Source organism: Opisthocomus hoazin, chromosome 1 (assembly GCF_030867145.1).
Source record: "Opisthocomus hoazin isolate bOpiHoa1 chromosome 1, bOpiHoa1.hap1, whole genome shotgun sequence".
In the NCBI taxonomy this organism is placed as follows: domain Eukaryota; kingdom Metazoa; phylum Chordata; class Aves; order Opisthocomiformes; family Opisthocomidae; genus Opisthocomus; species Opisthocomus hoazin.
This window is the reverse complement of record NC_134414.1, coordinates 79390994-79418235: the sequence shown is the minus strand read 5'-3', so window position 1 is coordinate 79418235 and position 27242 is coordinate 79390994. Positions and strand designations below refer to the sequence as shown.

The window sequence follows — 27242 nt, the reverse complement described above, 5'->3', positions numbered from 1 at the left end:
TTTCAAAGGGATCAGTTGCCTTTTCCCCTTGTGTTAATATTGAGCACATATATGAAGCCTGTTACACTGCCTTGGCAGCCAACTGTTCTGGTTTGTCTCCATATCTGAACTGCAATAGCATATTGCACAAAATGCTCCTGAGTAGATGATTTTTTTTTTCCTGTGAGCAGGGAGGTTTTTTTAATTAAAGCTGCCTTGTCCTTTACTGGCTAATACCTGAATACAATTTTAGATAGTAATTTATATTTTAGTGAAATTGTTATGCCTTTTAATACCAGTGACAAATAAATGAAAAAAAATTCCCCCGATTTCAACTAAAACCTTTGTTTCAGAATATCAGACTCTGAATTTTCTTCCTGCTGGTGATGATGACATTGGTACAGCCACTGGTTAATTCCACAATTTGAGATTAGATATTTAGAACTTCTAATAGAGAACAGTGAAATTAATTACTTCAGATTTCTGTAAATGTGATGCACATGTGATTTGCAACTACATTTAATCAATGTGTGATTGTAAATTACTATTTAACCTGAACTTAACCTGTGTCTGGCCAGGCAAATCTGGTTAATCGAATTCTGTTTCGGAAAGAGCTACTGTGTTTTTAAAATGATACTGCGTGATGTAATGCTTGCAGTCATTATCACATTAAAGTACACAAAATTCTATTAAGATAAGGTCCCACTTTAAAATGTAGTACAAAGCAATAGAAAAAAGTTTGGCAAGTGGAATTTACTCTCAATTGGGAAACAGCTGGTGAATGAAAGCTCCATTTGTCTTGTGTCCGATTATATTTTAAAGCGATAATTTTGCCTTACTCCAATCAATAATTTCAACTCTAGCATTAAACAACACTGGAACTATTAAACACCAAGTTTTCTTTAGCTATGTTGCAGAATATTTTGAATTAACTGTAAGTTGGAATGGATTGAAATCCAGATGTCAATGCATCATAAACTACTGTTCACAGGGAGAGCTACTGTAGCATTTATTCCATTTTCAAAGAATCATAGAACAGTCCAGGTTGGAAGGGACCTTTAAAGACCATCTGGTCCAACATTTCATGGTAAAGGGAGCCTAGATGAGATTACTTAGCACCCTGTTCAGTCACATCTTGAAAACCTCCAGCGATGAGGACTTTACCATGTCCCTGGGGAGGTTGTTCCAGTGGTGAATTGTTCTCACCATAAAAAATTTTTTTCTTCTGTTGAGATGACATCTCTCCCAGTGCAACTTGTACTTGTTGCCCCTTGTCTGCTCCATGTGGCTCCTTGTGAAGAAAGAGCCTCTGTCTTTATAGCCACCCTTTAAGTAGTTAGTTTGGAGTTTTATACAAAATGTATGTTAAGTACTTTAGTTTTACACTAAATAAGTTTGTGATATTGAAGAAGGAGAAACTCAGTATGTAGGAAACATTTGTATTTGAATCACTATCAAGGTAAAAATAAAATTTTATCTCACCTAGTAAAACCAAATAATTGCCTATTTCTAAAAGCTTCATGCTGGGAGTCATTTTTTGTTTTTGTCTTACTGCCATTGTCTTCAGCCCTTGTTTACAGCTTCACTATGTTGCACTGTGCTGTCATTGCCATGGAGATAGTGTGCGGAAAATCCTACTGACGCTATGAATATAAGGATTTATATTTCCATTAATAAGGCATAAAACATGACACTTGTTTCATTCTGCATTTTGTAATAAACTGATAAAAAAATTAAAAACTACCCCTTTTTAGCTGTAGTTTATTTTCAAGATAATTTGTTATTGGCAAGTGGAAAAGGCTAACGGTTGTTCACATTGGAAATTACTTAACAAGAGTAAGTAAGCTGAGGAAGTTTGATCCTACAATATGGGTAACCATTCTGATGATGTTCTACTTTGGGTCTGGCATTTCTTGGAGGACATCGGAGGTTCTTTAAGCTATAAGTAGGCCCATCAAAAACAAAGAATCACTAAAAAAATATTCAGGTTATATTTTGAAACATTCGGAAATCAAGGAGTGATGAAGTTAAAATGACAAGTACAATTGTGGTCTTGTACCACAATCGGTACATTTGGGCCAGCTGTACTACAAAGTGCCCTTTCACTGCATAATTTCATGCTGTTGGGGAAATAGTGTGTTTTTGCGCAGTTATTTTGTTCTGGAGTTTTTACATGCTGACATGTGTGTCATCTGACATTGTTTTTTCTGAGTTTTAAATTAACACTCTTGGTGACAGCGTAAGTGTATCAAGTTAAGCTTTTGTGCAATACATTCTTTTCTCTTTGAAATACAGGTTTTAACAATACAAACTTAGACTGAACAGTAAAGCTCAACTCTCCCTTCAGGGAAATGTGTGGCAGCATTACAGCGAAAGCCATCAGAAAGCATTCTTGGTGTCTTCTCTTCCCCCCATCCCATATTAGGTAGAGGGGGCAATAATTTAAGTGTGGCCTCCATCTTTACACTCTGGAGCAATGTTTTGACAAGCCGTGAGCAGGAAAGCAGTCGCTCCTTATTCCAGACCACTTAGGTGTGACTTTAACTTTCAGCTGTTAATACCACAGCCCAAGTTTAAAGCCAAACGTGTACTTCTGAAATAAATGGATTGTGTGGATCTGTGCGTAAATGTAATTTCTGCAAGTTGAAGTAATCTGTGTGAAGATTACTGTGTGTAAGTGGGCTCTGAGTTGAAACGGATCATGAGGTCACCGAGTCAATCTCAGTATTTGCCACAGCACTTTAAGATGCTTCTTATTAAAGAAACATTTTACTTTTTCTTATTAAAGATCACCTTACTAAAGAAGTATTAAATATTTTTGGACTGCTAAAACCATTCTGAGACTTTTTTTAATAATAAGGAATGTGTGTTTTCTACTCTTGTTGCACTACAAATAGAAATACTTGTGACCAAGCTTTAGAAAAGGTGAAAAGATAAGAACAGAATAAACCGGATAAACCTAGGCTGAAAGCTGAGGTCTCTAATAGATGATTCATGGCTCATAGGTTGCCCGCGCAACCCTCTACCACTGCTCCCCACGTGAAAGCTAACAACGGATGCTGGGTGCAGAGCCTGTGGCTGCCTAGAATAATTTTCCATAGGTCAGTGTAACTTGGGGACCATGGTTTAAAAAATTGTATGACGACTGAAAATTTGAAATGTTATTTGCTGTGCAGTCCAACTCTTGTAATAGTTGACTACTTTTAATTAAGTTCTTTTTAAAACGCAACAACTTTGTTACCATGAACTATTGCATTATAGTTAATAGATGTAAAAAGATCTTTTTTTCATATTTGTATTGCCATAATTACTGTAGCACATGTAAATTTAAAACTTTTACAATGCACACATGCACACAAGTATTATGTTTAAAATCCTGCAATTTTTTCAGTGAAATGACTGTATTTTGTAAATTTTATAAATTTGAAGTTTTAAGATAATTCAGTCATAGGATAAGAGGTTAATTTCATTCTCTTTATACCACAGGCTCTGTGAAGTACTTAATCTTGATCCTAGGCATGTCCTGATTGCAGAAGTCATCTTCACAAATATCGGGGGGGCTGCCACAGCTGTTGGGGATCCTCCAAATGTGATTATTGTTTCAAAGCAGGAGCTGAGGAGGAGGGTATGTATTGCAAGCTGCTCAGCTACTAAAGTTAAGTACTGATGTTGATTTGTGCAGTGCTGAACCTGCTCTTCCCCCAGACAGTCATATAAACAGAAAATAATCCACTTTTTCTGCCATGCTATTTCTTTCTTAGTAGGGCAATCAGACAGAACAGAGGGATCTTTTGGGGACAAAACTGCAATGAAGAATAGACTTTTTGGTACGGACTGGGAATACCAGCTTCCTTTTTTTTTTTTTTTTTTTTTATGTGTAGGGAAGGGTTTCCTCATCAATGGCAAAGTGAAGAAGCAAGCAAAACAATGCAGGGCTGTAAAGAGAGAGCAGCAAGTTGAAAAAAAAGAAACAGCTGTGAAAACGAAGATGAAAATCCAAACCTTTTTCAGAACAGGCTTTCTCTCAGAAGTTAAACATGTTGAGATAATTTGATTCCTTTTCAGAATTTTCAAACCAGAAACAATTCTCCATACGCAAAAGCCCACAACGTGGGAACCTGTGTTGCCTCCATAGACCCATATCACACACATCTCTGCTGCAGGCAGAGACTTTGTCCTTCAGCCGCAGCCCAGGGGGACGTGGGGGGTGAGAGTGAGTCCTCTTCCCATGCAGTGCAGGCCGCAGCTGGCTCCCAGCTCCTGCCAACATTTTGGTATCCCCAGGCTGCAATGACAGATTTTAACTTCCAACACTTGGCTTTTTCTATCGTTTCATGTTGCTGGGTGACTGGTGCCAAAGGGAAGGTTGAGGGTGCTCTGTGGGACTGCTGGACTCCAGACACCTTCCAGCAGGACCGTCCCAGTCCCACCATCTCCTGCCACCCACATGGTCTTGTGGAAATGCAGACTTACTGCTGGTGGGTGTTCACACTAGCAGCCTTCAGCTTCTGCATGGAGCTAGCATTTGCATGGGTTTTCCCCATGCCACCCCTGAACAGGAGGGCACCAAGTCCCACTTCTGCCTCTGGCACCGTGCTCCCCCATAACCCTTGGTGCGTCATACGTCTCTGGCACACTGGGGCAGCAGTGAGGCTGTCTGCTTGGGATACAATGGGGCAGCCCCTCCTGGGGCCGGACAGCTCTGCTTTCCTTCTGCCCCTGCATCGCCGCCACCACCACCAAGCAGCACGATGGAAGGGGCAGTAATGTAATGGGAAGTCTGTAGGGACATCAGGCACGTGCTTTCTGTTTTGGCCAGGTGTCATAAACCCCTGGAATAAACAGGTTTAAAGGCATTCGGTGTGGTGCATTGGCTAGTGTAAAAATATCTGTGCAAGTGGGATGAGGGAATCATGGTATAAAATTCTAGATTTTTTTTTTATTTAGAGTCAATTATACTTTTATTGCTGTACAAAAAAAAAAGTCTCCTAATTAACTGAATACACTTAAATTAATTAAGTACTTTTTAGGTTGGAAAATGTCTTTGAAAATTTGTAGTATTAATCAATTGAATGTTTACCTTCAAAATACTTAAAATTTTCTGCAATTAGTTTGTTTGGATGGCGACTTTGGAGACTCTGGTATATTCCTGGAGGAGGATTTGATAGCTAAATTTTACATTTTAAAATATGAAATATGTGCAATTATTTAAACGTTCTTTTCTAAAGGAGATTAATTAGCACCTGCCATGCAAATTATTTTTCTAAATACTCAAAAACTCATAATCTCTGTAGAACCTTTAGAAGTGGTTATAAACGTGGGAAGCAATTAAGCAATCACATTGAAAAGAAACAATTTTACATTTCTCTTGAATGAGATATTGATAATTTTATGAGGACTCAGAATTATAAATACCCTAGCAAATGTGACATAGCAAATTCTGAATTTGAAACAAGCACAAAAACTTTCCAAATGTTTCTGCTCTGGATAGTTTTAAGATTCTTTGTTGCATCACAGAAATAAGGACATAAGAAAATCGATCATATTCAATGCAGGACCATGGGACTTGTACTTCTTCTTTCCTATATTCTTAATTGTTATACCTATGTGTATAAATAAAAGAGGGTCAAAGACCTATACTTGGCTCTGAGGCTGAGTGGCATAGATTGGCTTATGTCCTCACTGCTTAGGGCTCACACCCTCTAAAGGAAATTTGCCCCGGGAGAATGCTGGCTAGAGTAACTGGATAAAACCAAGAGTGTGGGCAGGGAGGGAGCTGGACCATCTGCCCTCATGCAGTTTGGGCTGTTGAATTAATATCTTGGTTCTTAGCTTTTTTAGCTTTTGTCCACCTGCTCCAGCATGCTTCCTTTTGTTCAGAAAAGGAGAAACATAGACATCGTGTTCTTGTTTCTGACATCACTTCTAGCAAAGGCTGCTGAGATGAAGGGTTATACTATCAACCACGAATCTGCCTCTAAAATGCTTGGGGTGTCTGCTATATTTGTTCCAAGTAGAATATTTTTTTTTTCTTTAAAGTGTTACAGATGTAAACGTTTTTGCATGCAATAATGGCATTTTGGAAACAGCACTTCATGCAGTATTTATCATAATATCTGTTATAACATTTTCACAGAAAATACGTGGGTTTTACCTATTTTTTAGTATTATGGTCATGTTTTTCCCATTCTAGGATATTTTTCTCCTTGATATTGTCATTGAAATTCCCCTTTTCATCCTTTTGCACTTTCTTTTCAGTGTTATTTTTGCATAGTAAGTACAGGAGTACTTGGAAAACTGCCCCTGTAGGAGGCTGACTAGTGCATTGCACTGTGTAGAGGATTGGCTTTTCTGTTTTTTTAGGTGCGACCAGGAGGAGAATTTTACTAGTCTTCCTGAACTTTTACTGTTGTACATGAACCTCTAAAAGCAGCCTTGTAAGCTATTTTGCAAGTTTACACTTTCTTAGGAAACCTTGGTTTTTAAATCAATACAAAATTAAGTGCAGCCTTGTTACTTTGGGTGTTGTTATTGGGTTATAGCACTAGAAATGCTTTACTCTTTGTTTATTGTAGTGCTGGAGAGATTTTTCTGCCCAGATTCTGGGGAAAACTCATGTCATATTAAGAATATTTTATGTAAAGTATATTGGAATAAATAAGATTTTTGTTACAGTTTACTCATTAAAATGTAGGGATAAGTCTGTTTATTCGTCTTGAAATGCAAATGGGAGCCAAAAGGATATTTTCCTTGTAGCAGTGGTTAATTTATAATACTGACATATTCCCTACCATCATGCCTGGAATCAATGGAACATTTGCATAATAGGAGAGGAAGACTTGTTGTACTTTTGCTTGTTCTTAGTTGGAGTCGGAAGAAATTTCATGAAAAGCATTTATGTTATGATTTTAGGGAAGGAAAGTAAGAGTTTTCATTAAAGGCAAATGGAAAACTCCTTCAGTGAATACAAAACTGTTTTTATTTTTTATTGCCTTCAGAGTACTCCTACAGAGTGGCCATTGTTATCAAAATTATATTTTTATCCTGAAGAGATATGTGCTTCACACTTTGGGGATTCCATTTTTATATGCACAATAGGGCATGAACTGACTTGAAATGGTCATTGCTTTCAGAAAGGTTGAACATGGAATCCTCTATATTTGGGAACTTCACAAGTATCTACTGTCACACCTTTGAAATAAGAAGTTACTTGTGCTGTAAGCTTAGGCTGTGATTATAAGTTCTTTAGAGAATGGATGGTGAATAGTTCTCCAGAGCATAATGATGGTGTGAACATAGTGTGCACTAGTGTGTCTAGCTTTTATCTGCCTAAAAGAGGTGATGATAAGAGCAAGAACAGTTTTAGTATGTACTAGCCACTGGATTATATCCTCTTATTTACTGTCTGTTAGCATGTGATAAAGCTTGTACTGTTAATCTGATGTTTGCTGAGGATTTTGGGGTTTCAGCATCACACTCAGAGTCATTCTTGTCATTCAACAAGAATTCCCTGGAAAATGGATGGCCATCAGGTTCTCCTGTTCTGCCTTTTTGAGACTTTCACCCTTCATGCTGAAAAGTAGCATGATGTGACATCAATTTATAATATTTTATGAAAAAATGTGGTATCAAAAATTTATGAATAAAAGAAGATAATTCTGAAAAATGGAAAAGAGAAAATCCAATACATGAATCTATAAAAGTATTTCAAGCACTGGCAGAGTGTGAAATGGATTCCCATAGGTTACTAGGCTATTTTTGTTGAGTTTGCTGGATAGAAGTTTGTTAAAGTTTTGAATTAATTTGTAGGACTCCTGCCTTTTCTGTCCATGTTTCATTGATTCCTTTTCTCAAGAAAAAATTAAATCTTAGGTATGGTATATGAAAAAAGAATTATAGGTTTATGGCTGATTTCGGATTTTTTACCATCTCTGTATGTAGTAATCATTAAAGAGAGTAGTGCAAGACAAAAAAGGAGGTTCGTCAATGTCTCAGATAAGCATTGTCATCATGTAACTGTGTTAGACCATCAGTGATTTCTGGGTCAGTGAAGTCATGACCAGTTCCCCCTGAGACAACGTGGATCTCAGTCACTCAGCTAGAGGGATGTTTAAACCAGTGTAGGAACAATAAATTACTCTCACTCTTCCTTATTTTGTTAGTTTTAAGATGCTAAGTAAAGGGCATTTTTGCTAGAAGCATAGTATTTGCTGCTCCCTGAATTGCTGCACCTAGCTATAATTTTTGCTGTCTCTTTGCTCTAAAATGGCAGATCTCTTCTGGAAAGGCCTGAATTACTAGACGTTAGTTTCACACCTCCAAAAGCAATAAAAGCATACAATAATCAGGATGGTAGAAAGGTACTATTTTAGGAAAAGAGTATGATACTTCCTCCTAATATGATATTGATATACTTGACTTTGCATTTAAAAGTATAAACCAAGGAAAGATGCCCACTCTGTTTCAGCTCTGAATCTGTAGGCAGTGAAACCTTTAGGCTGTTGTCTTGCTAAAACAAAATCTTTAGATTTTCTGTGGACTGGGGAACAGGAGAAATTTAACGCAATCAGCATAGCCTCAAGTAAGGGACATTTGAAGCATGTATTGTATTTATCTGATGGATTGAAATCTCCTGGAAGAAAAGTATTTCTTGCCCATTGTGCACGTCAATTCTATTTCAGTCTATTGTGCAGGAAGAAGAAAATCTTTATGAAAATGACATTTTGTTGTATGCAGCAGACTTGTGGAGCACTTTAATGTATTTTTACAATGCTGAGTCCTGGCCCCAGCAGTGCACAGGACTCAGGAGAAATAAGATGTGTTATCCACATCCACAGAGGGCATGCCGTTTCTATGGTGTGGGAAAGGGAGCAGGAGCAACTGATAAAGTAACTGTGACATCATCTTGGTATGCTCAGTTGCATTGTTTTTATCTGTGGTACAGTGTAAAACCTTGAATCACAGAATCATAGAATGGTTTGAGTTGGAAGGGACCTTTAAAGTTCGTCTAGTTCCAACCCCTCTGCCATGGGCAGGGACACCTTCGACTAGACCGGGTTGCTCAAAGTCCCATCCAACCTGGCCTTGAAGACTTCCACAGAGGGGTCATTCACAACTTCTTTGGGCAACCTGTGCCAGCGTCTCACCACTCTCATAGTATAGAATTTCTTCCTAGTATCTAATCTAAACCTGTGTTCTTTCAGCTTGAATCCATTACCACTGGTCCTGTCACTACATGCCTTTGTAAAAAGTCCCTCTCCAGCTTTCTTGTAGGCCACCTTCAGGTACTGGAAAGCTACTTTAAGGTCTCCCCACAGCCTTCTCTTCTCCAGGCTGAACAGCCCCAACTCTCTCAGCCTTGCCTTGTAGGTCAGATGTTCCAGCCCCCTGATCACTTTTGTGGCCCTCCTCTGGACCCAGTCCAACAAGTCCATGTCTTTGCTGTGCTGAGGGCTCCAGAGCTGGATGCAGGACTCCAGAAAGGGTCTCACCAGAGCGGAGTAGAGGGGCAGAATCCCCTCCCTCGATCTGCTAGCCATGCTTTTTTTGATGCAGCCCAGGATACAGTTGGAGTTCTGGGCTATAAATGGACACTGCTGGGTCATGTTGAGCTTCTTGTCAACCAGGGCCCCCAAGTCCTTCTTCTCAGGGCTGCTCTCAATCTGTCCTCCACCCAGCCTGTATTTGTGCTTGGGATTGCCCTGACCAATGTGTAGCACCTTGCACTTGCCCTTGTTGAACTTTCTGAGGTTTGCACAGGCCCAGCCCTCAAGCCTGTCCAGCACCCTCTGGACGGCACCCCTTCCCTCCAGTGTGTCAACTGGACCACTCAGCTTGGTGTGATCAGCAAACTTGCTGAGGGTGCACTCAATCCTGCCATCTATGTTGCCAGCAAGGATGTTAAACAGCCCTGGACCCAATACTGAATCATGAGGAATGCCAGTCATCACTGGTCTCCACTTGGACATCAAGCTATTGACCACAACCCTTTGAGTGCGACCATCCAGCCAATTCCTTATCCACCGAGGGGGCCATCCATCAAATCCATGTGTCTCCAATTTAGAGGCAAGGATGTCATGCACGATAGTGTCAAATGTTTTGCTCAATGCCAGGGAGATGACATCCATTACACTTCCCTTATCCATCAATGCAGTAACCCCGTCGTAGAAGGCCACTAAATTTGTCAGGCACGATTTGGCCTTAGTGAAGCCATGTCGGCTGTCACCAATCACCTCCTTATTTTCCATGTGCCTTAGCACAGTTTCCAGGAGGATCTGCTCCATCATCTTGCTGGGCACAGAGGTGAGACTGACTGGCCTTTAGTTCCCCACGTTTTCCTTTTTTCCCTCAGGACCCGCAGATGCATCTCATCAGGTCCCATGGACTTGTACACCTTCAGGTTCCTGAGATGGTCTCGAACTTGATCTTCTCCTGCAGTGTGCGGTTCTTCATTCTCCCAGTCCCTGTCTTTGCTTCCTGTGACTTGGGTGGCATGGCTGGAGCACTTGCTGGTGAAGACTGAGGCAAAAAAGTCTTGGAGTACCTCAACCTTCTGCATATCCTGGGTAACCAGGTCTCCTGTTTTCTTCCAGAGAGCGCCCACATTTTCCCTAGTCTTCCTTTTATCACTGATGTACTTATAGAAGATTTTCTTGTTGCCCTGGGAGGATTGATGAAAAAACTACCTGCACTCCAGAGTCTTTCACTGCTGCTCCTAGGGCTGTGTAATCATTCTTGATACTCCTTAGGCTGCCCCTGGCTGTATTGTTGGTGCCCAATGATAGTCACTCAGTCTTTAGTCTCTTAAAGTTCTCCAGAGGCTGCAAGTTGACTACAAGCTACCTGACAATGTCTGGTGTGACATCTGCTCTCTCCTTCTCCTTCTGTGTGCTGCAGAGAGGCTGGTGCTAACCCCCCAGCCCAGAGCATCAGGGTGGGCAGTGTTCTGTTTTCCATGGTGAGCCCTTCTGATATCAGCCATAAAAAGGAGTGCACTTGGTAGTTCTCAGCCTCTTCATGGCTACAGGGTACCAGATGTTCAAGGCTAGTGATTGTCAGGATTCATTTTTACTCACTGGTTCTTGTGGGTCAATGCAAGGAGGTAATGGGGAGAACAGCTGGGTGCAAGGGATGGGAAGAGAACTGAATCCAGCCTTGCACTATTACACGTGATACTGTCATGCAAGCTCTTTCCTGAAATAAGCATGCTCCATGTTAGAAAATTATTCGTTTCATCTGAATTGGAAAGTTGTTCTGCATTCGCAGCAGAGCAGCATGTTTTCTTTTTCACCAGGGGTCTCAGAGACAAGAATGATCAGAGTGGTGATGTTATGAAGTTTAGCAAGATCCTGAATCTCAGCCCAGCTACTGTCTTTGAGAAGTTTGGATAAGCTCCTGTGTAGGATGCTAAAAAATCTAGTAGACAAATCTTCTCTTGCAATAGTGTCTGCAAATATCTTTTAAGGCTCAGATATGTCAGCTGTATGCCATGAAGATATGTTAATACTGATTTTTTCTTTTTAAGAGGGTTGTGATCTCCATCTCATTTCAATTCCTTTCAACTATCAGTCAGATCTGAGACCACCTCCTTAACCTCAGCATTTTAGTTTGCCTTCTAGGATGATGTGGTTTTTGTTTTCGTACAGAAATTAGTTTTGTGGGTTTGAAGTGACACATTCCTTGTGCTGTAGTTTTTGATTGAGAAGCTTCTGCATTGTGGCATTTCAGTAACAAAGCACAATCATTTTTCTCTGAAACTGGTGTGATACTCAAAATGTAGAGGCAAGTGACTTTGTAAATCTTTGCAACGAGCCACTTACCTTTATTCAAGTTCCATTAATAAGTGATGAAGACATCACATATTTAAACTTGAGAGTTTCCAAGGATCCTTTGGTTTCCTCTTTCTCTTTTTTATTTCCTACACTAGCAATTATCTTTATGCCTGAGTATCTCTGCAGAGAATTTCTGCCGGCATACTCTGCCTGGTAGCTGGCATTCTTCTTTGTGAAGTGGGCACATTGCTGCCAGCTTAAGAAAATCTTGATCTCCACTGCTCTTTGTAAGACTAGATTGAGTGCAAAAGTAATTCTCCTGGTTCTGGTGATTCTGGTTTGAGTATATGCTGACCACCTCTAATTACTTTATTGCTCCTCAACCAGCTTTTTCACAATCATTTTGTTTTTCAACGCATGAAATTTTTTCCAGTCAGATTTAGGCATTGCTATTTCAGGTGGTGTAGCCTCAGTGTTTTTACAGCTTGATTACTTTCAAATTCCTACCTCCCCTTAGGCCATTTTAGAGACCATACAAAACCGAACACTTATTTTTCTGTACTTCCTGAACTGTTAAATGGCACATAGTCCACACTTTACAAACTTCTGAACCAAGGCCAGTTCTGATAGTGATTTTTCTGGCCAAAATTTTCTGTTCTTTCTTTTGAGTTATAATCTTAGAGGCAACCCATATATAAATTAGACATATTTTTAATTTTAAATGGCTGTAATTAAGGAAATACACATGGGGGATATGGACTTTATATACTCTGGGGGCAGGTCTTACAAACATTGAGCTTCCACAGAATTCCAGTGACTTTTTTTTCCTCATTGCTATTTGCAGATTTCCTAGAGTTATGAATGTTGATTTCACCTGTCATAGAAATGTCTCCTGTAGCTCTGAATCTTGACTTGATGCCCAGAGGCCAATCTTTCTGAGCATTTATTTAAAAATTGACTTGTAAAGTCTTTCTTGCAGGGATGTCAGACATTTGACTGTCTGACCTGTTATGTACGCAAACTGAATGAAGGTATATAATTTTCCTTTGTGGTATAATGTTTTTCTGTCCGATTCTTAAAATAATCGTATTCGAATTCCTGAAGACTCTTCCTTCTCCTTTCATGAAAGAAATGGCACTAGCTGAGTTATAATGAAAGGCCAGCAAATGAACAGGTATACAGTTTCACCTTCCAGTGGCTGGAGAGTGGAAGAGACAAGGAATCTACTATTAAGTAGCAACTAAGGATGATTTTCTTCAGCTCATGAAGCTGAAACCTGTATTTTTAATAGGATCAAATTCTAATCCTAGGTCTGCATATTTAGGTTTTTAAATTTATTAAACTGTCTGCACACTATAGATTTTTTGCAGAAGGGCACCAATCTTTATCTGGCTATGAAAGTTCTTTATGACTTTAATCAGTTTTTGTGTCCTGTGTCTTTTTATTATGCCCTGTGGTGCAATACAGAAACATTTTTTTTCCTTTTTTTGAACCAGAGATATATCAGCTGGGACATTTCCACACAAATCCTTTTAGTAGGAGACAATACAGAAGAATACACATTTAAGGTAGTAAGTCCCCAATGGTCTTAACATGCAGGAGGTAATATCAACTGATGCTGCATGGGAAGCTGTTTTGAATACGCATTGGCGTTACAGAAGGGTCTATAGGTAGCACAGCGGTATTTGGTAAAAGGCAAGTCACTATAGAGATGCAGAACTGTGGCACAGGGAGATCCCATGAATTTCTAGAGTCTCTGGGAAATTAGTAGATGCTCTGAAAATTCAGTTTGGCCAACCTGAGCTATCCAGGGCTTGGACTGTGGTTTCTTTCAAGTATCACAGAGTTGCTCTGCTGAGATCACCCAGACAATCTCTTCTCCATGAGTAGAAGACAGTTCCTTGCTACCGGAGTACTTGGATATGATCCCCCTTGGAGCTTCATGGACAACTTCTTTTGGACAGGCTAGTCATGGCTGCTTCAGAAAATCCCAGTCCAAAGGCTAACACTGATCCACTACAGTGTGTGTAATATGGAATCATGAAATAGTTCAGTTGAAAGTGGCCCTGAAGGTCACTTAGTCCAGGGTCCTACTCAAAGCATGGCTAACTTCTAAGTTTTACGTCGGGTTGTCGTTATTCATTCTGATTGCTTAAACCACTAGTTTTTTAATACATTCTGCCTAACCTTTTTGCAAACCCCTTCATTAAAGGGTTTCATTATGCAAAATGTAAAGAAATGTGTCCATTTATTAACCAGCCAGAAAAATACACAAAACATTGACATATTTTTATTGCAGAAGAATATTTGTGAATTTAGATGAAATTCTGGTTCATATTGGATTATTGCAAAAATCCATGTTGTCATCAGTTTAAAACAAAAGCTGGTTATTGAAATGTAACTATTTCTGTGATTCAGTGTGATTTAAATGAATTCACAGTGATTTAAGTGAAAAGTGAAAGTTAATGATTCAGTTTGGGTTTTTTTTTCTATCCATGTCAGAAACACTAAGTATATTTCAGAATAACTCATAATGCTATCTTTTGATTCTCTGAATTAAATTATAATGTGGCTCATGTCCTTGAAACAGATGAAATACAGCGTATACTATGCTTAGAACTTTATTGCTTTATATTTGTTATTGTTTGCTAAAGTACATATGGTTGAATACTTTTCCCTGTAGGTAATGTAGAAAAATAACTGATTTTTAATTCAGGTTTTCATTTTTATTTCCAGGGATTGGATTTTGCAGCCTTCACAGGGCATATGTTTGTTGGAATTTGCCTTGTTGTTCTGGTCTCCTTTCCTTTTCTCAGACTTCTTTACTGGAACAAAAAACTTTACAATAAGGAGCCAAGTGAAATTGTTGGTAAGTACGAATATGAAAACATTCTTATTATCACTACATTGAATATGTGCTAAATAGAGACTGAATAGTGCCTACTACAATGTTGCCCACTCTCCTTCAGTCTCTGAACATTATTTTTTTAAACGAATCATTTAGATTTTATATTTCATCATAATATTTTCTGGATTTCAGAAATGCATGTTTTTCTGCTTCTAAAGTTGAGGTGTTGACATGAATTATTTAATATCTTTCAAAATTTATAGGGATATATTTTTGCATCATTTATATCCATAGGCTTAAATACCAAGGCGTTCTGTATCGCAACAGATAACATCTGCTCAAGGTGCTGAGTTCACAACCTAGCTTTAGAAATCTCCCACATTTCCCTTATGACAGGCAGAGTGCACTGATACATTCCCTCAGTGCTGATTTTCTTCCACTGGATTTTTTCTGCAATCTTTTCCTGGTCTATGGTCAGTGAAGGACATTTCATCAAGAGTAGAACTTTCCAAGTTCCTTCCAGCTTGCCTCTGTGGCTCTTCCAACCCTAAGTTTCCCCAGTATATAATTTCTATATATCAGTAGGACTGAATCTATGCCATTTTTAGGTTTCTCACCTCAGTAGTCTCTGGAAGTCTCAGTCAGTCCCTTCCTGTTTTCATGCTTTTATGCCTTTCTATTCAGTCATTTTGAAGTCTTCATCATTGTTCTCAGGCTTCTGTTTCAGTGGTGAAACTTAATAATAACCACCAAATATTCACAATATCTTTACAAAGTAAGAAAAAATTCACTAGGTATAATTTCTTAGCTATCTTTGCACAAAGGTAGTTGAGTATAACTGCTTCTTCCCTGAGACTGATGGTTTTTTACTTTTGGCTGCAGAAGACTTAGGATCCAGACTTCCGCTGACCATGCAACAGCTGTTTTAACGTGCTGTACGACGTCTCTGAACCTGTGTGCATGGGGTCTGTTTAGCATGGGGAGGACAACTTTTGATATGGTTGATATAACTTGGCTCCATTTGTAACCTGTGGAGAAAGATCTAAAGATTAATGTAACTGTCTACAATAGAACAGATATATTGCAGCCCCCCAAAGTTTACTTCTCTCTTTTGAGTACAAGAGGAGTCCAAGGTGACTAATTCAGTGGTAGAAATCTTCATGATAGGTAACTAATTTAGGCAACATGAGTACCACTTGTAGTGGCTTGCCTTGTTCCAGGGAAAATTAGATTTAGGACTAGGATTTTATGAAAAGGACAGAAGTGTCAGTCCTCTCCTCAGTGGATTGCATCACGCCTCTTCAGTCCCATCTAATAGGTCAGAGAAGAGACTTCACTGCTTAGGAAGTTAGCTCTTGTGCAGACATTTGGTTTTGAGGGACTTCAGTGTCCATTAGGCACAAGGCATGCTCAGCCTACCTGTTCGTAGCTGTAGCGGCCAAAGTCTTTCCCAGTATTAAGAACCAAAGCATTTTTAAGGTGTTCTAGATGTGATACTACCTAACTGTTTTTTAAGAGAAGTAAGGAGAATTTTCTTTCTATACATTTGATTGGTATGAGATATGAATATTCTTCACTGTGCCATTGTAAAACAGCTGAGGGTTTCTGCACCCTGAGAGATTTGATCCTGAGAGCAAGAGAAATAAAGCAATTAACTTAGTCCCTAAAATGCCTAGATATTTCCCTGTGATGCTATTTTTAAGAAAGCCATCAAGAATCTTCTTTTCCTACCTTCTCGTACCAGGGAAGGTGCTGCAAGAAATCTTCCTTACTTGGTAAGTAAATCTATTGACTATATACTCCTCAGTCAAAGCGAGAAAAGACTTTATTTACCCATAGGACACCTATGGCTCACCTCAGTTTACATCAGTTTCCATTCAAACAGCTAGAACTTTATCTTGGGTACCAGAAATATCTTTAGAGAAAGTATGTCACTGATCATTGGCAGTGCTAACATGCAGAAAGGGATTCTCTCCTCTTCTAGCTGTAGATGTTCCTTAAATTTGTCAATTTTAAATAACCAGTGTTGAGTTTTGTATGATGGGACAGCATCATTACCTAAAACATATACCCATAAAAAACTTAATAATAAGCATTGCGAACTGTGCATCATGAGTGAGTGATCTTTCTACTTGGCTTGTCCACGTGAGTACTTTGAAGAGAGGCGAAAAAGCTAGGCGAAAAAAAAATATCCCCTCCCAAGTTGTCCCCAGTAGACTACTGAAATGCAAAATCTGAAGCGGTGGGGAGTAGGCTCATGTTCCTGTTGGTCTTGCTCTTCTTTGTACTGGTGAATGAGAAGCTCAGCACGAGCCGGCAACATGCGCTCGCAGCCCAGAAGGCCAACTGTAGCCTGGGCTGCGTCAAAAGCAGCATGGCCAGCAGGTTGAGGGAGGGGATTATTTTGTTACTGTTATTTTTTTCTTTCATCTCTAAACTTTTAAAGCAGATGTTTTGTATTTTAAAAAAATCAAGAATACATAACTATTTTTTGACTAAATTGAATAGTACAATTTATTCACTGACATCGTATCTTTGCTAGTGAAATACTGTATACTCTGAAAAGGCTGGTATAATTTCATCGATTCATCTCTTGGCAATCTTTGTCACTTGCAGCTTAGTGTGGTCAGATATAGCAGTTCCCAATCAGTATACCATGTGTTCTTATAATCAGCCGCTTCTGCATTGCTGTGAAGCTAATCAGTAGCTGTTCAAGTAGAGCAAATACTGAAGACCAACTCTATCTACTGGAATTTTCTGTGAAAGGGGAAGAAAAAATGACTAACACAGCCCATTAGGAAATAGCTGTCATGATCTGGATTTGTAGAATGTGCTCCAACTTGCTTTCAGTGGTCCTTCCATCTCAGGTTGCAATGATTCTGTGGTAACTTCAAATGGCTTGTTTGAAGCAGCTGTTTTAATCAACTAAACACCAGCCTTCTCTCCTTCTGCCCCCAATTAGCAATTAAACAGGATATCTGAGACTTAATTGGCATATTATTCTGCCCAGAACTTTTTCTCTGTATGCCTTATGTTTTAAGATTTTTTTCTGTTGCTTTGGGCTATACAGATTACTGAGAATGGGTAAGCACAAATTTTCAGAACAGACAATGCTGTTATTCTGATGATACATTGGCAGATTAATTTCAATGCTGTGTGTTACTAGTGTCTTTAAATTGTTGGCTTTCGGACTGAGCTGCAGCACCTGTGCAGCAGAAAAAAAATGTGTGTTCCTTCCCCAGGAGCCACTACCTACCTGCAGTGGCTTGAAGTGGTGCATTTCGCAAAAGAAAAAAGAAGCTGAAGAACTCAGCCATGAGAGAAAATCAAATGCTTTTGAAGTATGAAGGGATATTTTGAGAACTTTTTTGAGTGTCATTTTCAGCTGATAAACCTGCACCTGGTTCTGTGCAATGAAGAAGAAGATGTTAGGGTTAGGGTAGTAAACTGGAAGGTTTAAAAAGTATATATACACTTTCCCAAATGAATATATAAGGGGAAATAATAACTTATGAGTGTAAGAGGAATTAAATTTGCTGCTCCCTGCCCCAAAACTTGAAACTAAAGTTTTTACTTCCCTCAAGGGTTAACAGTACATTATTTAGTCCCTGGGAAGCATGTCAATACACTGTCATATCTCAGCTATCAAGCTGTGGAGATGTGGACCTCAGTGTTTGGGAAGGTTGCTATCCCCAGGAGAGAAGGTGGCACATGGTTTAGTGACAAGTACTATTTTTGCCAAAGAGAAGGAGCTTTCTCTTAGCACAACAACTTCTTTGGCACCAGCTCCCCATTTGTCCTGTGTTGCTTGCTCCAATTTCTGATTGTTTCGCTGGCTGAAAGAGAGACCCACTGCTGAAGCAGGAGTGGTGATGCCAGGAGAGGGGGAAGCACTTTATTCCCTCTGGTGTAGCTCACTGTCTGCAGCAGCTGGGAAAACACTGCTATGGTAGTATGATAGTCAGTATGTAAAGGTGACAACAGAAGGAATTTTCTAATTAATCATAGTCATGTGTAAAGTGCTTAATGTGTGAAAAACACAGTGCTGTTTCCCGCAATGTGAAAGTGCTAACCAGATGAGTGAGCAAATCTGTGTCTTTCTTCCTTGTGGAGATTTACAGCTGCTTCTCTAAGAGAAGAAAAAGGAGAGGAGGAAGGAAAAAAAGAGGTACAAAACCAGCAGTGAAAAAGTAGAAAGTCTATAAGAGGAAGAAGTAGGAGAGCAACAATTGAGAGTTGTCAAACATGTGCAACGGATAGGACTGTGCTGGCTGCAGATCCAAGATGTCCAGGCATTGCCCCTGGACTTAGAGTAAGTGTTGCTCACACTGGGCCTCATTCTGTGTGAAAATGTCCAAAGTATGACACAGCTAAGGCGAAGGTCAAGAGAGAAACCAAGGTAAAACTGAAAAACTCGTTTAGCACTTAATGTCCGTTGAGTTTTCCCCTCTGTGTCCCATAGTGACTGCAAATGTCTGCTGTAGTACTTTGTGCTGCACACGATTGACCAAGCACAGGCATCGGCAACTATAATTGTAGCTGAACAGCAGGTATAGCTCAGTGCTGTCATAATTGACGTGAGGAATCAAACTTCACAACTCAGAGAGTTATAAAGCAGGTATGTTTATTGCGGCGCCGGGTGCAAGGGGGATCGCTCCTCCTAACTTGCACACTGAGTCACGAAGCATGCACCTATTTATTACAAAGCTTATCTAAGTAGGCTGGACTATTGTACTTATTTCTAGGAATTCATTATCATACTCCACACCCCTTTAGCACTTGCACAGTGTCGTCTGGTGCTCGTCTGTGGGGGTCTTCTGGATGAAGGCTCATAGTCTTTCTCGCTGTGTGCTTTCACATTTGGCCCAAAAATTCCTGAGTTGTCTGTGTTGGCTGAGTCCCAAACCACAGAAGCAGTTTCAGCTAGAGAGTTGCTTCTTACAGACAACAAAGTTCTGGTTATCAGTCCTTGTTTCTCTTCGTCTGTCTCGCAAACAGTCCTTGTGAGCTACATTTGAGCCACAACAGTCCTTGTTAGCAAGATTACAAAGAGCAGAACTAAACTGAATAACAGTGTTTAACTCTTTCTTTAACATAGATGCAAAATTATATAACAAAATTAAACTAAAGCTATAGCAAAATCAAACTAATTTTCAGTTCCCCACATCATTATTTCGCCCATGTGAACCCCCTTGCCTGTTGCAGCTCTGAGGTGCCTGCCTGGGGGAATGGTCCCCAGGGCAGGTGGCTGTGGCTACAGGGTTAACAGCTTTACTGTTTTCTCAGGGCGTGGGATGTGCAGGTGGGCTTTGCATCCTCTATGAGCGGTGCATGCCCTCATGCCATGTTCTGCAGTGTGACGTAAAACCTTTCAGTTTAATTGCTGGGGAAGAACTACTCTCATGACTTGCCAGACAGCCCCAGTGCTGCTTCAGAAAATTTGAATTGAAAAAAGCCCACATAAAATACTAATAATGTCCAGGGCCACAAGGACACCGCAGGGGCACAGAGGGGACCCACAGTCAAGTGTTCTGTAGCATTAGCACAGCTACGTGTGCTGCTCAGGGTCAGAGAACAGTCCATAGCCCTATTTTAGTTATAACATATGTGTAACCATAGGAACCATTTCTTGCTAGAATCAGAGAAGTGCATCAAGTACTGAGCTGGATTAAGTACATCATTGATAAATCTCTATCCCGAGGTGTGTCTCTTCCTATGTAGCTACTATACTAACTTCCAGTAAAACAGCACTGGCATTTTAATGTAATGTTGAAAGTAGTGGGCTGTCCTCACTTGAAAGCTGGTTCAGGCGAGGAAACTAGCAGGCAGATTATGCAGAGCACAGTGTCCAAACAAAGGAGTATTTCAAGATATTTTCAAGCATTCAACTCCAAGCTCAATCTGGATGGCAGTTTTGCAGTATGCATTGCACTCTACTATCCTTACACAAGATGCTAAATTCATGGGAATCTATGGGAAGAATTTTTAAATCTTGAAGAACAATGTGGGACAGGAAAACATTTTTGTCATTCTTCTTTCCTCTTCTCTGCAATCCAGTTGTATATATTAACAATGAACAGTTAACATTTTAACTCTTCTACTGTGGATAATAGCATGCTAAATTAAAAGATGCATGTTGCTTATGAATTATCTTGGGATCTAAGATTATATCTTTCTTGTACATATTGTGTCTTCTGTTTTAAAGAAGTGTAAGACTGTAAGGAGTTAGGTAGTCTTATGGTCGTTGCAGACTTTGTGTATACTCCCTTTGAGATAATATATCAGAATCCACCAGGGTCATGGATTTATGTTTGAAAATGTAAAAAAAAAAAAAAAAAAAAAAAAATCAGTCTTTTTTATTTGCTCCTTTGATAGCTCTTCTAATGATCAGTAATGAAAATAAGTGTAGTTATTCACTTTACACAGATTCAAGATTTTGATATTTTTAAACATTTGAGATAATTCTACGTTTAAAATTTTGTTTGTGTCTGTACTGCTTCAGAGTTGATGGACTATTCCCCTTGGAAAGAGGAAAATGTTGATCTGTATTTTCTTGTTTTCATATGATAAAAATAGTATTCTGACATTGCAGAATAAGGGAGATATGGCAATCTCCTTTGTTATTATTAGTGCATTAATAATGTAGCCATCACAGGAAGGCATCTGCACTATTACTGTACCTGCCTTATGCAGAAAATATAATGCAGTGGCATTTTGAATCAATAGAGCAGCACTTCACAATTAATTCTACACATTTTTCATGAAAAAATCACTGATGGGAGGTAGAAACTTAGGAAGTCATATCTCCTGTTTCTCTTACAGCACTTGTCCCACATGATTTTTGTATACATACCACAACTGTGAAATGATTGTACAGAAATACACTGGTTGGCAAGACCTGGCCTTTTCATTAGCAGTGTTTTGGTAAAGCTATGACAAAGTTTTTCACTTTACTGTAATGGCTCTGAAACTCATAAGATCTTCCTGATATACAGAGCTTAAGAGAAAAATTTAGGTTAATGTAACGCATGCTCTGTATCTGTTTGCTGCAGAGAGCTGTCGCTGTGATGATGTTTCAAATAAAAGTGTAACCTTGACAGATTTTTAAATTATTCCTGCCATTTTTATTAATCAACATGAGCTGAACATATTAGTCACTATTTTTGCATTTATGGCTGTTGCTAAAAGATATGGTGAGTCTGAAGTGTGCTTCATTATTTTGCTCTTCATTTTGTCTTATTAAAAGCATTAGATGAGGCACTGTCTTTTGGATTATGAGAGTTGTCCTTTTGAGGCTCTATCTTTTCCTGATTAATTTATCCTTAATGGGTCTTTGGGAATACCATCATTAAGTGGTTGCTTGCAACACTGTTTTTCCTGGTATTGAAAGGACTTCAGTAGTATTTATGGTTGTTGCAAAATATTTTGATTGGAATGTGTTTATTCACTTTTGAGCAGAGCATAGTGAGTTGAACAGAGATTATTTTAATTGTGAGACTTGTACTTTAACAGAAAATGTTGACTAAATTTGTTTTCGTTAGTAAGTCTGGCAGCCTGATTTAAAACTTCTTGATAGTGAGTAAACCAGAATTATTTTTCTAGATTTCAAACCTGATGAAAAATTTGTGAAACAAACTACCATGGACTTTTAGATAAATGAATGCTCAAAATACTTGGCTCTCTACTTCCCATGACCCTGTGCCGTTCTTAGTGTAACAGAACAAAGTATTGTGACAGCATTAGGCAAGTGCCAGTAAGCACACAGGAAACCTAAATGTACTTGGATTCCAGCTTTTAAAAGATGGGGAACCGCAGTAGATGAAACTAAGGGGCAAAATTGCAAGGACTGAAATAATTTTATGGCTCTAAGTCTGACTTACCCAGAGATGAGAACAGAGCCCATATCACCTGAGAGAGATCCCACCCCTCGTTCAGGTACAAACCAACTGAGAGTAATGTCTGTCTTTATCAACAATTCTGAAGTGTTATGAGAGATCTCACTCACTTTAATATCTGCAGATTATTCTATCTGAGGGTTAAATGATGCTCATAGAGGTATTACATTGACTATTTGCTTATAAAATTCAAGGGCAGGCTTGTGGTATTGTGCTGAAGTTCCTTGTGCTTCTTGCAGTAGCTAAAATTACAGGGGAAAATGCAAAGCACAGTGAGGAAAAATTCCAGTTAAATTTTGAAGAAGGTCGCTTGCTGTTTTGCAGCTTTATGAATAGCCTGACCCCTTGGGCTACCACAATCTGCCCCAGCTTGCCCCAAAGACGGGTCCTGGGAGGTGACTGAAGTGCGTAGCACCATCTGAGCTTTGCAGTTTTCTGCCTGGGCTCCAGCTGCTTTGCTGCAGGGATGAGGCTGTCCTGTAAGTCCTGTGCCGTGGATGCAATCCCATGCTGGGCAACCAAACTAGCGTTAGATGCCTCGGTGACCAAATGGGGCCCCAGCTGTTGGCCTTTTTGTTGAAAAGCTTATATAAATGCTCTGTATTGCTTTATGCAGTGTTGTGCAGATTTCTTGCATCCCTTTGCAACTATTTAGCTGAATAAGGCAAAGTGTATTTTGTTATAGTTTTGAAGACCCTGCAAAATTTATGCCTCTGCTTTCCTTTATCCACTGCTGATGAACTGGACTACTCAAAGCAATAAACACAAGAACATTTCAGGCATTTTTTTTTCCAGAATTAGAGCCTTATGCGTGTGTCCTATTGAGGGGTGCCGTCTTCAGGAGACAGGCATGAGTTGTTGAGCTGGAATATCCCTTGAGGTGAATTCTTTCTACACTTGCGTTTCACTTTTCTGATTCAGTTTCTATGCTTTGAAAAAGGAGATGTTACTTACTGTCTTTACAGAATTAATTACATAATACCAGGGATTAAATAAATTACTAAAAGTTGTAGATATTACTCTAACTAGATTAACTTGTAATTCATGATACTTAACTTGTTTTTCAGTTAACTTTTAAGCAGAAGTATTCTTGTTCTGAGAAGTTGGCTAAGAAAAATAATTGCCTTACTGAAAATAGTTCAGCTACAATAGTACGTGGAGAAAAAAACCCACCACACTGAGAAGAACATACTTTGCATGTCATTAGTCACAGCCCAGCAGTGCAAACTTGTGTTGCTTGTGAAAAGGTAGTTAATGTATTTAGTGCACTTGCAAGTTAGAAATTGCCATTTTATGATAATTCTCATCATCTCATCAAGGTTGGTCATGCTCTTTGGAGTATCTTCAATTAACTAGACTGGTCTTTTCAGATTCTGAGACTGGGAATTAATTACACTCAGTTTTTGAGGATGTCTTCTTTATTACTGGCAGTTGGGTGGGAGGGAATGTGTGATTACTCTAAGTGAAAATCAATCTGATGATTAATTATCATATTGCAGAAAGAATATGAATTTTCAAATGAAACATAGTGTTTTCTAAAATGCAGAAAATATTTTCTAAAATGTCACAGCTCTGGTCAGTAGCTGAAACTCCATTAAATTCAGTGGGTCCAGGATGTCATATCCCTGGTCGTCATGGCAAAACATGATAAACAACACAACCAGAACAGATTATCAGCAGAAGATTTACATGTTTGCTGACCCTTTATTTTATCCTAGAACTAAGGCAAAAATTATTCTTTTCTTATTGGAAATAGACTTTCTGTGGAAAAAAAAAAAAAACAAAAAGAAAAAAGAAAGAAAATTTTTGTAATTTTTGTGAAATAATAATGCTAGGTATATTGCTGTGGTGCCTTGTGGGCTTTGTGAATGTACCATGTCCACAAATATTTTAGTATCATAATGGGCTGAATTCCCTGACTAAGCTACAGCTTTCCTGTTGTCTTTCACTTCAGATCACTGCAGACTAAACTTTGCTTTGCTTCTATCACTTCAAACACTGCTACTCCTGTTGCAGTTAAATGTTAATTTAGCTGCTTTAATGATAAACTGCCGTGAAAGGTACATGCCACACACACATACCATTTCAATTATTAGCAACAGACCTAGCAGTGGTAGGATAAATTGGTTAGGAGGCCGATCCACCATAAAGTTAACCCTGCATAAACCCTGCAGATTGGGTTTTGTTGGATGAGTGAGCGGAGTGAGCTCGCCCTGGTGTAACGTGACCATTAGATGCCATCTGAGACGGGGACAGGAACTTATGGACATGGGGAAACGTGGTGTGAGACCTTCCCATTCAGGGGCAGCCAAATGCTGCCCTTTTGCTGCCTTAGCCATAATTTTACAAAGCCATTGATAAGACCCTGCAGTTGCATTAAGCCCTTGCCCGAGCAACATCGTATGTCATAAAATTTCATATGTTCCTAAACTCTAGGGATCACTGCCTAAATGACAGACCTGAAATGGGAGAAGTATAGAAAAGCTCAAAGGTTTTTGCCAAATCCAGTGTTCTCACTGACCTCAGGGTCCTGCATTATGTTTCCTTCAAAACAAAAACTACTGCTCATACATACATATCACGTGATGCCACAATGGACTATTAAAATAAGAATGTGCATGAAAAAGAAATAGGAGAAACATTATGTGGGATGACCTAGAAAGCCTCTTCACAAGTTATTACTGCAACAAGAGTCGCAGTGTAAAAGATGTATTGACCGTTCTGATTTTCAAAAGACATTTTTGTCTGAAGTAAATTCCATGGCAGGCTGGATGTTCACATCCTTGGGATGTTTAGAAAATTGACTGAAAAATCGGGCAGGCACTTGCTGGAAAGGATTGTGGGAAATGCTATGGCAGGGTGAACAGACATGATCAGAAAAGGAGTTGCATCAAAGACAAGCTATTGGAAAGTAGGATAGCGAACTTGGATAATCATGCTTCAGGAGCATTTACCAGAGAAAAAGACAAACCCACATTCTTTCTCTTGAACTGACAATGAAAGACAGTTTCAAAGCCACAGTCCACTTCACTTGAAAATTGCTTGAAAAAGCAGTACAGAAAGGATCATTCACCTGCCAAGGGGGTTCTTCCTCTTCACTTGCTTAAATTACAAACTTTTGTATTTATCTTGTTCATTCTAGGGCAGCATGTAGGATCATACAAATATTTCTTTCACCTCAAAGGGCTCAGGAAACTTATTCAACAAAGCCTGAGAAGTTGCACACGAGAGTGTGCAAGAAAGCCACGTTCCACCTTCTCTCTGTCTAGTCTTGCTCAGCTGTATGGGAAGGAACAACTTCCCAGCTCAAGATTTCAGACCAGTTTCAAGATGGATATTTATGAGGAAGAAGTTGCCAATTGAAATAGGTTGTTGACCAGAAACAGTTGACCATTGACCAGAAACTGTAGAGCGGAAGCAGACCCGAAACATATGGTTACTAATTTCTTTGAGAAATTACTATGCAGATTCAGAGAGTTAAAATTTAATCCTGCGATCTTATTAAAGAAAAAATGTCACGATTTCTGAGGTTGGAAATATGGGTTTTTTGCACAGCTCCCATCTACTCTAATCCTCAAAAAGAGTTTGTTGTTTGTTTTTTTTTGGTTTTTTTTTTTCTGTGGGGAGCAGAAGATCAGCTGTGGCCTAAAGCTCTGTCACTTTCTGATTTATATTCTGGAAGCAAATGGAAAATCACTGCTGACATATTTATGTGTGTCACAAGTGTTGATGGAGAAGTAAATGACAACTAGGACATGGTCTCTACACAACCTATCTCTGTTTTAATATACTTTAGTGTCAGATTATCTCCTGGCAAGAATCACCAAATGTATTACAAAGCAAAGTGTTAGATTCTGCACCTCTTTGATATCCGTGGTTCAGGTAGGAAACCCTTCTAGGAAGAAAAGTTTTAGCTAAGCACTAGTTGTTTAATAACCTGGGATAGTGGTTGGGTTTCAGCGTGAATTTACATTTCTGGTCTTGCATTACAAAGCTTAGACAAAGACTACAATTTTGATGGATGTGTGCTCATCTATAGACATGAACCAAACAAAATGTGAGCCAACTGCTGTTCAGATCCCTTTTTTGTGTGATCTATGCAGGCTCTGGACACGCTTACTTTTCCTCTTAAATATTTGAGTTCTGTCAAGTCCAGATGCCTCCTATGGTCAATCTTTACACGATTCAGTCTGTATTATCATTATAAATACTTGGTCACAAAGGAAGGGGGGGAATTAAACACATTTAGTACTCTTTTTAATAGTAGATACCATGAACCACTAGGGATTTGCAGCAGCAAATGTTAACATTACTGCTTACATCAAAATGTGTTTAAATATTTCTTATGTTACTATGTTATTTTTTTTATAAATAATGCATATAGTTTGTATACATGGTGCAAAGACTTCCACATATATTTCTTAGCATAAGAGCAATTTGCTGATTGAACAGGGATCTTAAGATATAAAGCCTTGGATTCTTGACATGTTATCTTTAACGACATGAAGTTTGAGGGGAAAACAAAAGAAGGGTGAGGAAACATCCTGTGGCTTCATCAGGAAGCATTTATGGAGACAGTCTCTGAATGAATATTCTGCTTTTATTTCTTTAGTGATTTCCTGGAAAATCCAAAGCTTTTTTATTTTTTTATTTATTTATTTTTTTTTTTTTTGCATGCCCAGTCTAAGGTCCTTCATGAACAGGAATAGAAGCTTTTCGGTCATTCTCCAAAGCCTTTGCAATACTGAA

The 27242-nt window shown here is 39.1% G+C and overlaps 1 protein-coding gene across 1 annotated transcript in view; it reads left to right on the top strand.

Annotated features, from left to right (window-relative positions):
- The window catches only part of OCA2 (OCA2 melanosomal transmembrane protein), a 189381-nt gene that overhangs the window by 71777 nt on the left and 90362 nt on the right, over positions 1-27242 (top strand). Inside the window, exons 13-14 of the mRNA XM_009931146.2 lie at positions 3466-3604; positions 14487-14619. Coding sequence (XP_009929448.2) covers positions 3466-3604; positions 14487-14619 — 272 coding nt within the window. The remainder of the gene's footprint in view (positions 1-3465; positions 3605-14486; positions 14620-27242) is intronic.